Source organism: Columba livia, chromosome 1 (assembly GCF_036013475.1).
Source record: "Columba livia isolate bColLiv1 breed racing homer chromosome 1, bColLiv1.pat.W.v2, whole genome shotgun sequence".
Taxonomy (NCBI): Eukaryota; Metazoa; Chordata; class Aves; order Columbiformes; family Columbidae; genus Columba; species Columba livia.
In genome coordinates, this window is record NC_088602.1 from 69241466 (window position 1) to 69261482 (window position 20017).

A 20017-nucleotide genomic window follows, 5' to 3' on the forward strand; every position below is an offset into this window, starting at 1 on the left:
AAAGAATTCATATTACAGAAAGCAACAGGGCATTTGAAGGGTCTTGGGACTGGAGCCAAAGGGGAAATGTGGTAGAATGTGTTTTGCAGCAGATTGCTATGAAAAAAAGTCTCTTGTTGAAACCATTTTAGCAGGAGTAGGGGAGACAGAAGAGCTGCTAACTGAGGTTCAGTGCTGAGCTGTCACCCAGCTTGGCATAAATGATGTCCTTACAGCTATTTCCGCCCCATGACAGGGAACTTGTAGTAGTTCCCGTATTTCATCCTTCAGTTAGTGGGTGGGTGAAACCACATTTGTCACTTATCTTAAGTTTAGAAGGCATTTTGCATCATATGTGATATAAATATTAATTGTAAATTAAAACCTCCCCAAATAAGTATCAATAGATGGAAAGGGAGTAAAACAGGAAACAATAGAAGGGGGTGTCAAATTCATTTTCACCAGGGACCAATTCAGCCTGGCAGTTGCCTTCAAATGGACAAATATAATTTTAAGACTCTATAAATGTAGGAGTAGTTGCATTTATACTGTCCTAAAACTACATTTGGCCCTTTGAAGGCAAACATGAGACTGATGTGGCCCCTGGTGAAAATGAGTTTGACACCCCTGCAATAGAAGATGGAAAATGGCAAGATATTTTATTGTGTGGTGGTGGTTCTGAATAAAAGAATAATGACAAAATAAAAGATGCTCGAATGAAAAGAGAAAAATTATCAATGCTCAAAGGAAACTACAGGGCTTATGAGGAAGAAGAAAAAGAGTTAAGTAGATGTAGTTTGGATAAGTGATGTCGTAAAGAAACAAGAAGAAACAGCTTTATCTTTTTATTTTACAGGTGTATATTTGAAGTTTGGGTTAGAAAAGTTGCAGCGATAACAGATAGTAGAGGAATCAATTTAATAATAAAAAAAAAAAAAAGGCAAGAAAATTTGCTTTTCACATTGTGGGAACCTTACCATAGTGAAATCCTATCATCTTCAACATAGTCTCCAAAAGTTTCAGTGTCAGACTCCTTGCTTTGGATGTCCGACACAAAAATAATTGCCATGTTGTCAGCTAGTGACAGTGTAGCTTCACTGAACTGAAAGGGATTTTTGCCAACTGACAGCAGTTAAAGAGTCTTCTGTGTTTAAAAAAATAGTAATAATAATAAAAAAAATCTATTTTATGAAGACAGGAGAGTAACTGGATTAGAAGTTCTCAAACTGTGTCCTGTGATAGCTTGCTAAAGTGTCTTGGAAAGCTCTGCATTAGCTTTGTGTTGCCTTGACTTCCAGCTGAATAAACGTATTTAATGCTTCCCTAAAATCTGCATTTTAGTGTAGGTAACTACACTACAAAGAGAGAGGCTCTGTGGTGCCTGTGAGCTAACCAGCAGAGTATTTGCAGAGGAAAATTGTGTCTCACCAATCTTCTATAATTCCTGCAACATGTCAGTAGAGCAGTGGATGAAGTTGAGCCAGCTAAAATAATTTTCAAAAGGTGTTTGACAGGGTCCTTTATGAGATGCTACAAACATTTCTTAAATCATCATCTGTGGAGAGACAAAATATTATGAATCAAAAATTGGCTAGGTGAGCACAAGCCAAGAGAAGGATTAAACAGTCAATTTTCTTAATGGCCCAATGATAAGTTCTGGTTTTGGCAGTGGATGAACAGCAAGATAATACATGTGACTAGACTTTAAATCTAGAAGACACTGCTCTCCCTGCTTTTTATTAATTACAATTTTTCTGAATCAGTTCAGCCATTTCTGGTATCATGTGCCACACAGCAAGATTGATGGCACTAGATAAATAGCATTTTTCTTAAGTCTAGAGTGAATACTATTATTTACCTCTGCATGGTACTTTTCCTGAAAAATTACCTACAAGCTAGGGTTAAAAGCCCCAGACAAAACACTGCCAAGCAGTCATTAATCCACAAGAAATGTCTCGTTAGTTAATTGTTGCTGCGGAAACTGAATTTGGAGCAAGGATACGGAATACCATAGATTTTTTTATTTGAAGGTTTTCTCTTCAGTAAGAAGAAAAGCCGAGTTGGCACATTGACTAAGATTAACTAGGCTTGGACCTTTATAGCTTGTAAAACTGGACATTCATGTATAACTGCTGCAAACTGATTTACTACAGGTGGAGACAAGTACAGTTGTAGAGTTAAACTGTGCGTGTGAATGAGACATGCCATCACCACCACTGCAAAGATGTCAGCGTGAAACATTGCTGCAACCCTCACAAGGACAAATGCATGTTTAAAAAAAAAATATATATATACACACACACATATACATATGTAAACATATACATAAATACATACATACATACACATGTATGTATGTATGTATGTATATGTATATATATGTATATATAAGGGGTTTCAGAGCCATCCCTCAGTCTTGTGCATCTGGCCACAGGAGGAGGAAGGCAGTCATCATCTCAAACAAGCTGTCCTGCAGTTGGGCATACGTGCTCATCCAGCTGCATTTTTAATCAGTTTAGTCAGGGCTTCCTTCTTTGAACCAGAAATCTTTGTTTTCCCTGGTTTTGGACCCCAAATGACTTCTTGGTGCTTCCTTTAATTAACATTTTTCAGGACTTTAAAGTTAACTTAATCAAGTTTGGAGAAAGATCTAAATCAGTTTTATATTAGACCATTATCTTGTAGAGGCTGGAACATTTTCTGGTGCCAGGCATTTCAGACTTGTTTTTTGTTTGATTAATGGTAAAAAAAATCCCTGCTTTTTTCTCTCTAATTTAAAAAATCTTTCGTATCAATCAGTGTTCTACCACCAATTTGAAGGTGCCAAGGATCTTAAGTACCAAACTCCAGAGACAGGCAAGTCAGCTGAGCAGAAAAGAGAAGCTGTGCATGAAAGTCTATTTTAACAATAAAAATTCAGTCTTTTCTATTTAGTTAGTTAGTTGCCATTTTGGTTTACATTTTCAAACATTTCATATCATGTACTAAAAACAGTTCTGATATAATCATATGTCACCACAAATGCTTTTAATCTGTCTCAAATATCTTCAATAATCTCTAAAGTCATGAGATTTGGCACACAGGAACGTGCTCTGGATTTGTTTCTGCTTGACCTTGCAAAGTGTTGACACTTGCTGGACACCTAAATCCTTTCTCCTGATTTTTGCTATTCTGTTCTTGGCAGCCAGAAGGAGACCGTGCACATGTTTCCCTTTTCAAATAATATTTTACTACACTTAAATCTTACCAATCCTCAGTGGTGCAAACCTACAGTTTGGGGTATTTTTCATGTTAGCTTTCTGATTTTTTTTTCTAATTTGATTTCATTTCATAGTTGTCTGAATTCCAAAGGGTAGTGATAAATACACCATAAGATCACAACCCAAAATATTATTCTAGTAAATTCTCATTCAGATATTCATAATAATGGAAATTATTAACCCTGGCAAATATCAGTGATCTTACTAAATCTTTGTGTCAGAAAGGGTTACATCAAATTTAAATTATGTAGAAAGCTTTATTATACACCACATCTCAAAGTAAAAAGGGAGAAGCGAAGCTAGCTGGAAAAAAAAAAGACCATTAAGGCTATTTTTCATTGAAGTGTGGATGAGAAATAATCTTGTGGAAAAGAAAAAATGAAAGATTTTGACATGTCAAAAAAAAAAGGTCACCCTTATTTTTAATCAGCCCTCTGGTCCTTTCCCTGGATGAAGGCATCATTGTCAGACTGGGGCAGGCAAGGTGGGAGGGAAGAGCTCCGCTGCTGTAACAGATTGGTTTCTGCATGGCATACAGCAGACTTCTCAGAAGATGTTTCCCTGAAGGTGACAGTGGGGGTCAGCCACCGTATAACCTGGAGGAACTGCTTCTTGGGCAAATGGAAATCATAAGTACTGAGTAGCATATTTCACAAGTAAGATGACTTTAGGTCAAAACCACCAGATGTTCCCAGTCTGCCTGCCTGCATTCTTCAATTGACAGAGATAACGTAAAGCATTGACCTTCAGGAGAAAGAGACATTCCTGTGCCTACTTTTAGGCTCAGAACCTCAACTTGTAGTGAAAAGCAACTTTTTCTATTTGGGAATGGGGTTTTACCAGTGGAAACACCTTTAGTCTGTATGCACAACATCCCGTTTTCTAGAAAGCAAACAGATAGTCTTGTAAGGGAAAAACAGAGAAAAGCAGGTGAGAAAGCAATACTTTTTTAGATCACAGCCTTCGGATTGAATGTCCACATTGCAAATCTCCTTTTCATCAATTTATTGTCACCAAACTTTACTGTTGGAATATTTATCAATATGTAATTCCTTAATCTTTTGAAAACAATAGCACATGTGCCAGTTATTTGTAGCAAACAGCAATCTGTTTGCCTGTGGTTTTTGTTGCCTGAGTTTAAAGAACTTGCTGTATATTAAAAATCACTATGTACCGCTATTGCTGGCACTTATCAGATAAGGAAGTCATAAGATGAACAATCTGCCTCAAAGAACTGAAAAGCAAAGCAATTCTGATACTGAAACTGCAAACCAGGCACGCACATAGATTACAGAAGTACAATAAATCATGTAACTTTTTAGCCTCAAATAAAATAAAAGAATGCAGTTTTTATTAGGAAATAAACTGTTTATCAAGAATGCTTTAAAGGTGACATTTATTACTAATAAACTATGTTGAAAGGGCTGATCTTTTTATTGGCAGAACAGCTGGAGACTTTCCTCTATGTAAAAAATGCCCCAGCTCAGTCCGTGCCAGGTCAGGAAGCATTTCCATCAGCACTAATGAAGGATGGGCAAGAGACTCACCCACACCTTTTTTCAAACAAGAACACTTTCCTTTCTCTTTAAAAATGAATGAGTTGTGGAAATATAACTCCAGTATTATTCTGGGACTGATCGTGGATTTCAACATAACTCCTTGGAATATCACAGAGAAACTATTCCACAGTCAGCTGATGGTATCAAAACCCAGCAAAGCATCTGCCGAGCAAACAGCTGATGGTGTCAACAAGCTCCCTGCTTAGGCAGAATGTTATTTGCTCTTCAGCTCTTGAAACTTACAGACCGACTCTTCAGGGTTGACGTGCTCCATGCTACTTTTCATGTTAAGTCTGTTAAGTTACTGTGTACCAAGTACACAAGCTGTTGGTGCTGAACATGTCAGAAAACACATCCATCCTTTAACAGCCTGCACTAGAGAAGTATATGAAGCCTCTCTCTTAACAAACTTCTTGTTTGAAGTATTTAATTTACACCTCCCCAAAAGCAGCCTTGTTTTGGGGACCGCTTGATTCAGGCTTGAATTATAACAGTATTTAATGTGTGTCTGCTTTCTGCCTGAAGCTGTATCAAGAATGACTGCGTGCAAGTCAGGTCAAGCCACATATGTCTCTTCAGTATTTAAAAATGTCCTTCAGAACAACACAGGGAGGAGACAAAAGTGGAGTGCAGCACACCTTGTTTAGGGCTCACCACATTTTCGTGTCCTGCAAGGCACAAGCACGTTGCAGTTAGGAGCTTATTCAACTCCTTTACAATGATAAAGGCAATTTTTGGAATTAACTGTTGAACAAGTGTTAAGCATTTATGATTCTGACCTTGTCTGTGAAATCTACTTCATCATTAGTCTATAGTGTGTACCCTATTACTTGGTCATGAACTGAAATTTCTCTCCCCATACTACAAAAATAAAAGTTCTTCTGTTGGTCTCACCAGCCAGAATACACTACATGATTAAAACGTGGTTGCAGATTGTCAGAAAAATCAAACCTCTCGCACTTAAGATGCATTAACTATTCAGGGAAATGAAACGGTGCTTAAGAACTGCTCTCAAGAGTCTGTGATAAAAATCAATGTCTAGATTATATGTAAACTTGGCATTTCCTAGAAACTGCAGTAACTTAAATATTCCACTACCCAGGCACTCTTGCTACTGATATATTATCATTGTCTCCTGTTCCATTGACTTTCTAAACACAGTTTTCTGTGCAATATTGTTTTTCAGGAGATGACCCATTCATGGCCTCCGCCACTGTCAGCTATTCACACACCAGGAAAGGCAGAACAAAGCAAGTTTCCCTTCCCAAACAAGGTAAGACAGACAACATCATGTATAACCGTGCCTCCTGCACCTCAATATATGTCCTACATAAGCCATAAGTGTGTGAGGTCTCTGGGCTGAGGTTGGTGCTGTGCTGATGACCTTATCCATGTGCGCCCCAATATCCCATGCCTTTTTCCCGCTTACAGCCTCTGCAGGGCTACCCGGCTCTTGCTTACCTACCTCCTGGCTGCAACACTGATGCTGGCGTGTGGGTCATGGGTTCCTCACCACAACCGCAAGGCAAAACAGCAGGTGTGCCTGGTGGGGTGTCCAGATGTGGTGCCTTCTGTGGGCACCTGCTGAGTCCTCTGACTGGCACCTCTGGGCACATATGGCTGCTGTGAGTCAAGAAGCTCCTGCTGACACCCGTTGCTTCTGCTTCATTTGGCTTTGCTAGCCAAGGTTTTTGTTGAAACCATTGCGGTCTGAGGTGGGTTTTATAATACACTAGCCTCTGCAGTTGGGGGCCGAGGAGTAAGGGTATATCCCCGGCCACCAGCCTAGCTTCAGGGGCAGCTTTGCTGGAGACGCAGGCAGCCTAGTGCCATGATGGCCAGAGGGGCCACAGAAGTATTTGCCAGGGAAGTATTTTGTCCCTCAAGGCACTAAGACCACTGGTCCTGATGATGGTCCTTTGAAACCAGGTCTACTGTTGCCTGTGTATCCCAGGGAGGCTGCAGAGCAGCATGGTAAAGCTCATCAGCACGAGCTTGGGAAAACTTCATTGGTAAATCAGGAGGGAATGAAATCAGATATCCTATGCAAGACCAAATAAAATTTTCACATTGTATCACCATATACTGCTTATATGCCACAAACATTTCATGAAGTGTTCAAGCTTGAAAGATGGTATTGATGCTGTTTATAGCCTTTCTCCTGTCAAAGCAAGCTCCTTTGATAACTTTAAAGTCCATTCTGCAAAATTTAGTGCAGGAAATAATTATAACCGCACAGCCAAGAAACCTTCAACGTTTGCTTACAGTAAAACAGCTTTTCCGTGGATGAGAGTGTCATGATTTTGAAGTACCAGGGGTGTAAACCAAAACATCTCTGGCATGTTATGAAAGAAAAAGAAGGAAATCACTCACTCCCTATTTACTCATCGAAGGCAGACAGCTGATTGAGATGGTAGGCGTGCTAGAGGCTTGTTAAGTTAGAATAAGTCCAGTAGAAGATAGATGGATCAGCAGCTTACAAGCAGGTGAATTGCCCAGATATGGATGAGAAAAACAAAGTGGTGCCTGCAACTCTGAAATTTCTGCATAATGGTCACTGCATTATTTGCTTGCATGGCACACATGCAGATGTGCATGGGCAAGGTGTGCACCCACCAATGTGTCTGTGTGGCCATCACAAATGCACTTCCTCACAACTAAATGTATTGTGATAAATATAGGAATAGGAGAACCATAGACCATAGGGCAAAGATATGTGAATAATGGTTTCTATTGACTTTCTCATCTTCTCTCTGCCTGTTCATCCATCTCTGGGAAATATTCTAATAGCTTGAACTACAGAGCTGCTTCAGAGACCTACCATACATTTTTAAAGAGCCTTTTCTAGGTGGTTTCCTTTTCTCTTACCAAAGTAGAATTTCAATTTTATTTAAGCTTAGGATGGACGAGATTTCATGTAATTATACATGAGCACACTTTTGTACATATAATAACATCACAACTGTATTGTGGCCTGAATGGTCTGCATGGTCAGAAATCACAGTGACTTTTTTTTTTTTTATACAGTGAGATGGGAAAGAAGTACCTAATAAAACTCACCAGAGTCCTAGAAAAATCCTGCATTACTGGCCATAGATCATGTTAATTTTAGACACCACCTCTATTTTAAAATATTTTAAAATAATTAAAAGCTACTTCTGTGGCTTACTCTGAATCTGTGCAGTTGCAGACTTTAGAAGGAGTCTGCTTGTCAGGCTTCAAAATGCAAAGAATGGATTCTTAATTTTTCAAACATATTTTTTAAACGTCCATAAACTAGCTATTGTTTTTCACAAGGTGTGTAAAATCTTTTTTGGATCTTAGAGAGAATGTCTCCAAAACTCGTAGGAAGCTTTTCCACAGGTCAGCTACACAGCTGTCCTAACTTGTTAAAACCTAAAGACTACACCAAACTGTTGTAGATCGCACATTATTCAGATAAATGGGCCTGTCAGTTAAGTAGTGGCCAAGGCCAGCAAAGAAGCTAAAAGGCTAAATTCAAGGCATCGGCTTTATCTCTTAGTTTCAAGCAATGCATGGTGCCATGAATTCATTTTCCATCTTTATGGCAGTGTTGAGAGATCAGTTCATTTGCAGTGAGTCTTCCAGCCAGAGAAGCAAGTAGGCTGCAATCCTTTTTAACAGAAGACAGTTCTGAAGTGTAAAGATACTCATCATTTTGGGAATGAGAAAAAGAGAAGCTTGTAGGACTCCTGCCCTATTGCAAGGATGCAAATCACCCTTACTTTTCTGTCTATAAAAACTGAGTTCAGCATCATTAGTTCCCATACATGCTTCACTGCTTTTAACCTGCAACTCAAGTAATTAGTGATCTGACAGCTTGAAACTTTAAATTTATTAATTAGGCTGTTCAAGTTGCAAAGGCCACAGCAACTATGACTACAATGGTTTTGAAATCATTCTAGTAATAAAAGCTAAATAACTGAGGTTTATATATCACAAATGTAACAGAGTTGCATATTTGAAACTGTGTATGTGCATTTGTCCCTCTATATAACTACATGCTCTTCTGGGAATGCGGGGATGCATGTGCCTGTGCTGTAGCTGTATATGAAATCGGACCTCATTAACATGGGAGGTCTGCATTAATGCAAAAGAGTGAAAGTCAGGTCAGGTTTGACACGTGTGGCAGTGCTCGGTAGGTTTCCCAGGACAGCGCTGCTGGGAGAGGACATTTGGAGAACTGTCCTTCGTGTAATAGAGGGCAAAAAGTTACGTTGCATCCTTAACTTTGAATTTTCTTTCTCTGAGGAATTAATTTGTACTCTTGAATTTACTAGGAAGGGGCAATGACAGTCTCTTTATTTCTTGTTTTTCAAAGCTTAAGGATAATTGAATCTGTGTGATGTGACAATCTGTGTGTGCTTTCCTTTCTCCTATCTCTGTCACACTTTATAACATACAAATGATCAGGCACTATTTGATTGTAATTTTATTTAAAACATCTTAATAAATAAACTTTAAATGAATAATTAAATGCGGTAAATAAGAGCTCACTTGATGTTCGTGCGAATGAGCTTTCATGTTCAGGCATTAATTCTGTAGTCTTGTGCGGGAAAAAAATGCTGTTAATTCTGCTGCATGCTTTGCTCTCTTTCTTCATTTTTACTATGATTTCATGTCTTGAAAGTTTGATCAGCTGGGATACGGGATCAACCATCATTTTGTTATTTGAGAATTAATTTATCCGCTCCAGGAGAACTAGTGTCTTGTCACAAAGCTATTGGGTGATCATTCTCAGTAGAAGCTAAGTTATCATAGTGATGTTTTTCTTTATGTGCTCAATTCGTTAGGTTTTTCCTTTCTTCCTGATTTTAGCAAGCTGGAGCAAACGCACTAGAAAATAATCTCCAGACTTGGAGACTTCATCTTTGTTTTTTAAGTTACATAAAGTCATACTTTTTTCCTACCTCAGTGGGAGCGCAGTCTATTTTGCTATGAGATATTTGTATTAGCCTTTATTACTAAGAATAATTAGTTGATAATCAGGACACATATTTTAAAGAATCCGTTAAAAGGAAAAGTGAAAACGCTGTAGCTCGTATGTTTTGCTGATGTCCAATTTGAGACTATGCAGAGCCAATGGCAGAGGTAAGATTAGAGCAGAGGGTGCTTGTTTCCTGAGATTGATGAAAATGTAAAAGAGCGAGTGAGATCCTTGTTTAGTGGTTTCAAACACTTTTACAAACCCGAAGGTATTTCAGAATTATTGTATTTCCCCAAACTTCTCTAAGTATATAAATTCACTATTCAGGAAACTGAACATGCTCTAATGGTCTACTTTTATCGACAGCCTGGTTGGCTACTGGAATAGCATTTAAATTCAAGTGTTCATGTCACTACATCACCACTGCAAGCTAATCCTGACTTCTTAAGATCATATTCAGTCACCAGAAAACAAAAAAAAACCAACAACAACAGGCTTTAATATGCCTTCATCAGAAGCATTCCCAAAAAGCTGAGGCAATTTGTCAGAAGCAGACAATTTCAAATTATTGAGAAATTATTGTCAGCGTGTGAAACACAGTACAGATCTTTTCATACTGTAGCTGAAGGTAGAAGCTCTTAGGGCCTGCCGAAGAGTTTAATGTCTCACATTTCAGTTCTGTAGGATGGCAGTGAATTGCAGATGTGTATTATAGCATAAAAATTACAGATTGAAGCCAGGCAGTCCGGAGAGCCTTGGCTCCTGAGCAAATGGTGCAGATTGAGGGGATTTAACTGAGCCCTCCGGACCCCAGTGCCTGTGGTCCAGCCAAGCCCTGTTTAGAGATGCCACCCCGACTTCTGAGGCTGCTGAGTGACTCAGCAGCAACATCTCAGCTTAGCCGAGTCAGAGCATCCTTGAGATCTCTGGAGACTTGCAGTTCCTTTCTTGATGAGTCGTGCATTTGACCCATTGCTCAGCCTCTGTGGACGAGGGATCTGGTCCAGCACCCAGTTCCTCACTGAAAATGATTTAATCATTTTAGATTAATAATGATTTCAATATCTTTTTGTTACAGTTTGTGTTTGTATTTCCCTTCTATTTGTAAGCTTCTTTTATGTTTTTATGAATGCAAACAAATTTTATTAGTAAAATATGTGAACATTTGCATGTGAGGAAAAAATGGCCTGATTTATTTCACTCTATTTGTAGATATTGCGGTTGTGATACAAGGTTGACCTTGTAATCTCGGGGACCCAGAACTAAAGTCTGTATTTCCATTCTCTGGTGCTGTCAATATCAATCTGTGAAAAGGAAAGACCAGCCATGCTACTACCTCAGGAATCCAATGGTCCATGAAACAATATTGGTCCTCTCATCTAAACTTATAGAAGATAATAGACGAGTTTTGGCTCATCAATAAATGAATAGTGAGCAGGAGAGTTGTAATAGCTATACAAGGAATTGCACTATTAGAGGGTTGTTGTGAAATACGTTTACAAGCCTTAGAATAAATAGATTTTCAGAGAAATATTGGATTTATTTTTGTAATTGAAAATTGCTTGGAAACTGATTGAACAATTAACAATATTGTTTGTATTATTAAGGTAATGTTCAAGCAAATATTGCACCTAAAAATTCCTGTAAAAATAACACACCATATCTTTCTATTTTACTGTAGGAATCACAACAGGGATCTACAGGACACAGCAATACAAGTAAGTATCAACTCATTTTCTGTTTGCATTGGGTGGAGGGGATGACAATGATCATGGAAAACAAGCGACTGATAGAGTAATGAAGCAGCAGCAGACTGGGATGGCGCAGAGCCTCAGCAGGCAGCACTTGGCTGTGGCCAAATGTGGAGAACTGGACTGAAGAGTCACCATCAAAATGTCAGCTCTTTTGGTGGACTGGGAAGAACAAAAAGGTTTAATTTCGTTATGGCCATTTCATTACGTAGATGAGAAAGACTGAAAGGGCACAAGAGTGGCTTTTTTAGAAAGCCAGAAAAGAGCTGACCTAGTTGTGCAGCCAGATCCAGACTGCCAGAAAATTCGGCAGGAAGGTTTGTTATCATTTATCTTTCATAGGCAATGGTATATTTTGTGACTATTGCACAGAAATAAGCTACACGAATCCTGCCAAACTAACACCAGATAATGTCTCAAAGACCATATGGCCGTGGGTCTTTTTGGCTAGCCATGTGGGCAGGGGAGTGATGTGTGCTTGTGTGGCTCCTGGCTGGGGCTTTTCAGTGGACTCCAATTTACAATTCATGATGCAGATCAGCAGCACTTTAATTACACTTGGTTATGGTAAAAAACTTTGCAGCTGTATTGAAAGGAAAGATTGAATTGTTCTGCGAAACAAAATATTAATCCTCTCCCCTGACACCTCTGACTGTTGTTAATGTTGTCTTGCATATTAAAAATGCATGCTCCTATCCTGCTCTCAACATAAAATCATCTCAACTGAAAGAACTATTTTGCTAGCTTCCTGACCTGTCAGCTAGCACAGAACCCTGTTTGTAAATTATGGGGCTGTGATGAAAAATGCCCTGAGCTGGTAGGCAGGGCTTTGGAAGTGGCTGGTCACCCACTGCGTGAGGGAGAAGACATCCAGAGAGACAAGGCCGGGAGATGCAGGCTATTAAAACGGTGTGGCTCTGTGCTGGGGAAAGGTCAGCATGTGGAAGACAATGTTGCGAAGAAACATGCAGCGGTGTCACTTAATTGCTGTCATCGGTTTGATATTGTTGCAAGTACCAGCACTAAGGAAATAATAAAAGGCAAAGGGGATGAGGTTCTGTCAGAAAATAATGAATACAGTAATGAGAGAAAGAAGCACAAAAGGGCCATAATAGAGAGGGCTTTGTGAACACATGCAGAGTCAGGGACAAACACACCAGCTGAGCTGAAGGCTTTGCAATGACATCAGAGGCCACAGTGTTTGGCCAGCTTTGGTCATAGTTTCATTTTGAGTATTTCATTTGTTCAAAACTTGAATAAAACAGATTGGTTCTGCAGATCCAATGAAACATGCTTTCCTGTGGATTAGGAAATCGGTCCTACCTCCTCACAACTTCCCTCTGCTCCTTATTCCAGTGGTCTCTGACCTCACTTTACTTTCAGTTTCCCCATCTGCCCTCCCACACCACAGTACCTCCAGGTTCTTCCTACCTCCTCATTCAGCCTGCTCAGCATAATCAGCATATATTTGCAGCTGGACTGGAGCTGCACTTGTTACTGCCTGGCTGAAGGCAGCCAAACCAAAGAACAGCTCAACACATGCAGAGACATTTTCTTCATCGGGGGCAAAAGTTAGGGTGGCTGTCAGACACCCGGACACCTTTCCTAACATTGCAGAGGGAATTTTACTACCTCTGAAACCTGTGTCCATGAGGATTTCTGTTGAAGTGGTGGAATAAGACATCAAGTAAGAGACAGTTAGAATGAGACATAGACCTTACCAGTTATTTACATGGAAGTCAAAGGAAATTTGGGAGATAAAGGAATTGGATGTGAGGAAATGCCAGCAGATGACTCTATGCGGGAAAGAAACCTAATGGTCTATGTACTGTGTTATCCAAATGCACATCTTCAGAGTCCCAATTAGCTGTTATTTCCCATTGCACCATGTCTTCTTTGGAATGGTTCTTGAGCCTGTCATTTGCAGTGGTTTTACTCCAGATGCAAATGTCTTTCTCATGGATAACATCTGCATTTCTCTCATCTTTCCCTCTCAATGAAATCAAAGCATTTTAAAACCCATAATGGCTGAAGTTATACTGCTCTGTCCCAATGAATATTATTTATCCCTGTTACCCAGAAAGGGAAACATGGCCTGGTTAGTTTGAGTGACTCACCCAAATTCCAGCTCTGAGAAGAAAAATCCTTTCCTCCCCACCCGCAATTCAATGACAAAATCCTACAAAAGTTTATTTGAAATTCATTTTGAAATTAAAGAAATCTGGACATATCTCCTCTGGTTGTTCATAAAAAGGTTAGGAAGGGAGTTGTATGAGGTGAGGTAGAAGCTAGCAAAGAACTCCCAGCTCTGTAGCTGAGGATCAAAGGACTGATGGTTGTTTCCACTGTGTGTTTCTGGAGGCGTGTGTATGCATATACATACCAACACACAAACACACAAACGTGTCCATACCTGTTTCGGGAGACATACACAGTGCTTAGCACCTGGAATAAGTGTGCCAACAGCAGTCTCATAGCAAAGTGGGTAGCATATTTGTTGTCAATTCCAAAAAGACTAAGAAAAACAAAGGATGACACATGTTTACACATAAGAAGAAGCCAGAGCTAGAGAGGATTTAGCAATATGGCAAATGCCAGCCTCCCACAATGGTACCTGCATGCATTTGACAGGTTATATGGCAAATGGAAAACAAATCTTAGTCTGGCCAAGAGTGAGTGTCAAACAACCAAGTTGTTCTGAGAGGTAATTCCCTTTTACATATGCTTATCCAAAAATCTTATCTATACTATATTTGTACTATGCTTAGTCTATACACATTTTTAAAATGTCTATAATTCAGTCAAGTGAGGACAAAGTCGGTAAGAGCTGATAAAGCATTAATGGCCAGATTTTCTACTCTGATAGGCCGGACTGATGTGCTTCTACTATCTGTACAGGCTACATCCTCCCCCTCTGCACAGAAGCATGTTCAGTGACGATTAGCATAAAAGCAGCTGCAAATGCTTACTGTAGGGTAATTCATTAATATCCAGTTTGGCTAAATCACAGAGATTCCCTTTTCTCTCTCCTCACAGTACTTACGCTCTTTCCCTTGTTGCTGCATTAACATACATTGCTGAAAGTAGAACTGATGTGAACTCTGCTGGCAAAGCACTCAGGAATCCATATTCCTTTTCACACTCAAACAAACCAGCGTTCATGGTAATAATTCATCACTTATAAAAAGTCCAAGTTACAAATAGAAAATCTTTGAATATACGCCAACTGTTACTGTTGGTTTCTTGTTCCAAATTACCATAATGCAGATGAGCTCCAGGACTTCAGGCACCCTAAGGCTGACAAACATATCTTGTGGCAACAACTTTCTAACCAAGTGAGTTGATCATCTGGATATACTTTCTGAGGTCTCAGCTACAAGTGAAAAGTGACCTAGAGATTATGGAGTGGATGTATTCCATCCTGTGTGGATGCCCAACTCATGCCTAAATTTTAGGTGCTTTTAGCTGTTCTCGCACAGTAAGTGCTTAACATCCCTAAAGGTCCACAGAGAGGCATCGATGTTTTTGAAGTCATCCAGAGCTTTCCCCATCCTGCTCACTAAAGTTTAGGCATCTACACTGGGTAGACACAAACCCTTCCAGAGAGGAGGATGAGATCTAAAAGCACAACAGCAAAGTGTTTGCAATACCCAGAACCTCTTTATAAGACATGTGCTTCCAGAAGGTTGCTGTCTAGAGTAAGTCCTCTCCAGCTTGCTTCTGTACATCAGTGGAATGACATTGAAAGCAAAACCTTACCTCTTCTGAAGGCAAGTTTTCCAGAGGTGCCTCTTACAGCTGTTGCTGACACCCCAGCGCTGTACGGAAACAGAGGGTGAGGACTTGGTCAGCAGCAAATGGATGATGCATAAGTGCTCACGTGCATGGAATAGGTTGGGGGCTGGTCCGAAACCCACTCAACCCAAGCCACTGGGCAGAAAATCAGACAACAGCGAAACAGCCTGACTAAAGTAAGCGCTTCTCACATTTTTTTTCAGAAGGCACAGGTGCATTTTGGTTTAACGAAGCTCATTAAAAGGTAATGGAGAAAAACACATCCATCAGTAAACCAGTCACACTCAACCTCTGTGCCTCCTTGTCTGCTAGGCAACATAAACTCCTGTGTAGACAGCTATTAGCATCCAGCGACACACAAGAGGAGAAGCAGCTGCACAGTTGCTAGGTCCAGAATTCAAGTTCAAGGTGATTCAGGTGGAGTCTTATGCCCTGTATATCCATTGTAGAGCTAAACAAAAATCTTACACGAAAGTGCAGCTCTCTCAGGTAACTCAGAGAGCAATAATTACAGCAAACATCAGCCTTGCTTTTCTATGCGGGGAAGAAAGGAGAGGGAAGGACTTGACCTGACTTAGAAGAAGCCGTACCACCCCATCAGCTAGCAGCCTGCTTCCCTGGTGTCTATGCTATGTAACTAAGTTGTGTTGGGCAGGCATATTATTTTGGACCCAAGAAGGGGATCATCACAAGCACACATGCTGTAACAGGACCCATGTGAGTTGTAAGGAAACGTGAAGAGGCATCCCTTGGGCCTCTGATACTAGTCAAACGTTGGGGTACCTGGCTTCTAGGGTTGAGTGCCTAAGCCAAAATATACAACGTAGTGAAGAGGACTTCCCCAGACCCCACTTACAGGAGCTGAAAATCAGATCCTTAATCTATCAAAATGAATGTGGATTAAAACATCCATTGGCAGAATTTTGTCCTAATCACTACCTTACAGGCTTTCCTGGTGCTGTTTTGTTGCATATGAAGTAATTTCAGTTCCTGGAGCAAGATTTTGGAGCATGTGCGTGTTGGATGGGGTACACTCTTAGTAGCAGAGTTGTACAGGCCTGGAGAAATCCTTTCCATTGCCCCAAAGCCTGCTATCCCTGGTAAAGCTTTTATCCTCTAAACAGCCTTTCTTGTGGAGTTTTTTTGCCTGACAATTCCAGAGTCTGTGTGACAGTGACAAGAAAAGTCAAGCCAGGGCTGACCCCTGCTTGCAAATGCTCCCGCAGCCCCGTGATTGCCTCGGCAGCAGTCTGCACGTGTGGCAAGAGCGGCCAGTGTTAGCAATGAGTGAAGGGTTGGACGTGTCACATCTAAGCAGTTTCCATATTGACCCATTTCTGATGTCATTTTCTTCTTCTCTTTTAAAGGGAAAAGCGATGTAGAGCCAAGGAGTCCAGAGAAAAGCGCAACCCATACATCGTAAGTCACTTTTGTGTTAAAGGTTGGAGAAGGCAGCTGTGTTCTTATCAGATTTGTTGAGCAAAATAGACTTTGTTCATTTTCATTAAAATAAAGCTCTTTCACTGATGCTTTTCTTGAAATGGCTTTTTAGATAATGACTAAACATTAATTATTCCTAGAACATTTGCATGCTGGTAAGTCAAAGATCCTTGCAAGTGAAATGGCTCCACATCATGCTAAATAGATATGATTTTTGTGGGTGTGCAAGTCTGGCCTTTACAACTTGACTTCAACATTACCTTAATGCTGCCAGAGTTTGTCACTCTAGCTAAAAAACATCATGTCACATATGCCTTTGATGTACTGATGTAATTTTAAAAGGCTGCAGTCTGCAGCTTCACCTCTGAATTACTTGAAATCCAATTACAGCTATCTCTGGTCTCTCACTATTTTGGTGGTGATTTTGAATTAACAAAAGAATTTGAGAAATAGATAGGAACAGGCACTTGTAATACATCAGTGTTCACCTTCACTCTACTGCAACAATAGAAGCTTTTACCATTTTTAACTCTAGTATACAAAGGACTGAATTGTTTTGCCAACATAAACCAGTCTATGAAACAGATGGGCTGCAAGTTAAAAAAAAATAAACAGCATCCATCTCCCAAACTGAGCTAGATAAGTAAATTCCTTTAATATCTACCAGGCAGGAGCATTATGAATTTCTGCTAAACCGTTCACCTTTTTAATCTCATTTGAGGGAGGGAAGTTCTTGTAACAGTCAGTCATGTGAATTTTAGAGTGCATCTTACCCATAATTTATGTTTTCTGTTTCATGTTATTTAAATTCAGAGCATTATATCATGTAAATCTCACAAGGTGTCACCATTTGTTACATGTCCAAAAGTAGTCACAGAAGGAGGTACAATAATGGTGATTTATTGTGGGATGTTTTGATTTCTGCTGCAAATACGCATTAAAAATCCTCTGGAAATGAATATAGAAGAAGATTTGACATGGTTTAAGAAATGACTAGTCCTGCAGATTGTGTTGTGGAATGTAATTACAATATGTGAGCATATTTAGCCAAACTTATTAAATTAATTAAGCATTAGCAGCCTTATACCTTCTGATAGTATGATTACTGGGAATGGTTAATAGACTGATTGCAATAATTATCATTTTTTAAAATTATATCACAATAACGACCAAAAGAAGAAGAGTTTTAATGCCATCTGGAGGTATTTTGGAGAAATGAACACATTTATTTTTGCTGATATTTAGCAATATGTAAAACATAAGCTGTCCTCCAAAGTGGTGGGTTGTTTTTTTTCTAGTTAATCAGTGATTTATTCATGAGTAATGTTCTTTACTTTCCTTTCTTCTCCTTCATCAGATTAAAACCATGTAAGATCTCTAAACCCACAATAGGGGTGTCTCTGAATCCAGAATTTGGATTCAGACATACTCCCTGATATGTTTATGGTTTTGGTTTGAGACTGCCTGCTGTGTTATATAGTGTGCTGTATTAGATACAGCAGACTTTAGAATCCGTTTAGGCTTGAAAAGTTCCTTTCCTAATAAGAGATCTTAGTACAACCATCTGAAACTGTGCTGTCTGCTAGATATAGTAGACTTATAGTGCTTATCTTTAAATTGTTACTATATGCTAGGGCTACCCCACAGCAGATACTGGTTCCCAGAGCAATTTTTAGTAGAAACAACTGGTTACCACTGATGAATGACTGTGTTCAAGAAGCAGAGGCCCCTCTCGCTAGAGAAATCGTTTGTGTGGCAAAGGAGGCAGAAGATGATGTGAGGAAGGGAACCAGTAAATGCTGTACCAAAAGAGGAGGAAGAAAATGAGAGGGATGCAGCTAAAAAGGAGGAAAATGAACGACAAACACTAAATTTTCAGGAAAAGATACAAAACTGAGAGCAGTGGAAGAGAAAAACAGAGGTCAAACAGTAGAAGTGAGAAAGAAGGGAGAACAATACAAGCAACAGCTATTAACTAAAATGTTTGTATTACTGAATAGAGGGCTGGATACCTGAGTGATACAGTGAACTAAATTAACTCATGTTGATGTGTGGGTGCACACTGACATCCCAGTTCTCTTTCTACTGCCTTCTGTTGGCCTTCCCCAGGTTCCTTCTCTTTTTCACCTTCTTCTAGGACAGACTTTTATCCCTGTTTCTCAGGCAGTCGTGAATACAGACTTTCTCTGTTCCTTTGGGGATGTTCAGCTTGTGTACACACAAGGTGCACAACCAGAAGGACTTGCCGCACACACGTATGCACGGTTGCGTTAGCACATGTGCTGGGGTCTGTCTACATCAATGGATGTGCTCTTCCCCTGCGGACGTGGAGATGGTGGGGAAGTGCAAGGGAAGAGGTGTGCGAGGGGGCACAAAAGCTGCCAGGGATCCCTGTGGGCAAAAAAAGCCTGCACCCTCTTGCGAGGTGTCATTCTCCTGAGAGAGCTGAAGGGGTTCGGTTGGCATCTCCTGGCAGGGGTGCTCAAAAGAGGACATTGACCTAGAAGAGCTGGCACATTCATGCCTGACCAGGAGGAACTGTGGATTCGTATCACCATGGATCAGTGTTTGCCTGTGAAAATGGAACAAACAGCAACAAAAAATCCCACAAACCAAGTCATGTTGGCTTAGATAAAAATAACAGAAAAGGCAGGGAGGAGCAAATTAATGTTTCTTTCTTACAAATGTCTTTTTTATTTTCCTCAGGCATGTTACAAGCCACACACTCAAGCCAAGCTTATATGACTCAATGGCAGTTAATTTATCCTTGGTGCAGATTTACTGCCTCCATCCAAACATTATTTATGCAGCTTCAAAGGACAGGTTGATTACCCTCCTGAATCAGGCAGTGAGGTGCTTGTGAACTGAGCATTTACATGAAGTCTTCCCTCGAGGCGTTTCTCCTGTCTTGTCCAGTGGGCTCCAGGTCCGCAAATAGCAGATATGACCCTGTGACCTGGAGCCCCAGGGCTAAACATGCTACCTGTAACCCCCAATAGTATAGAAATTTAGAGTGCAGGACTCACAGTCATCTGTTTGGAAGGGTTTGGGTACGGTAAATGTATCATTCTGAATAGCATTATGTATAGCGTTTTTTTCCTGTATGTATTAACTCCCTATATAAACATGGTGTGACATAGCTCTCCACTGATAATAATATTAAACATTAAGGAAGCACAAATACACAAAGCATTAGGTGATAGGCATTAATTGATGCAACATCCTAATGACGCAGATAAATAAGGGCAGTTATTACAATGCTAGAGATAGCTCGTAGGAGAATGA

General features: G+C 40.0%; 1 protein-coding gene across 2 annotated transcripts in view; it reads left to right on the forward strand.

The window, feature by feature from the left end:
• Window positions 1–20017, forward strand: part of AFF3 (ALF transcription elongation factor 3) — a 336480-nt gene that overhangs the window by 182343 nt on the left and 134120 nt on the right. For both annotated transcript variants that reach the window (XM_065061339.1, XM_065061340.1), the window contains exons 5-7: window positions 5985–6071; window positions 11428–11464; window positions 16660–16711. In XM_065061339.1, the coding sequence (XP_064917411.1) occupies window positions 5985–6071; window positions 11428–11464; window positions 16660–16711 (176 nt within the window). The remainder of the gene's footprint in view (window positions 1–5984; window positions 6072–11427; window positions 11465–16659; window positions 16712–20017) is intronic.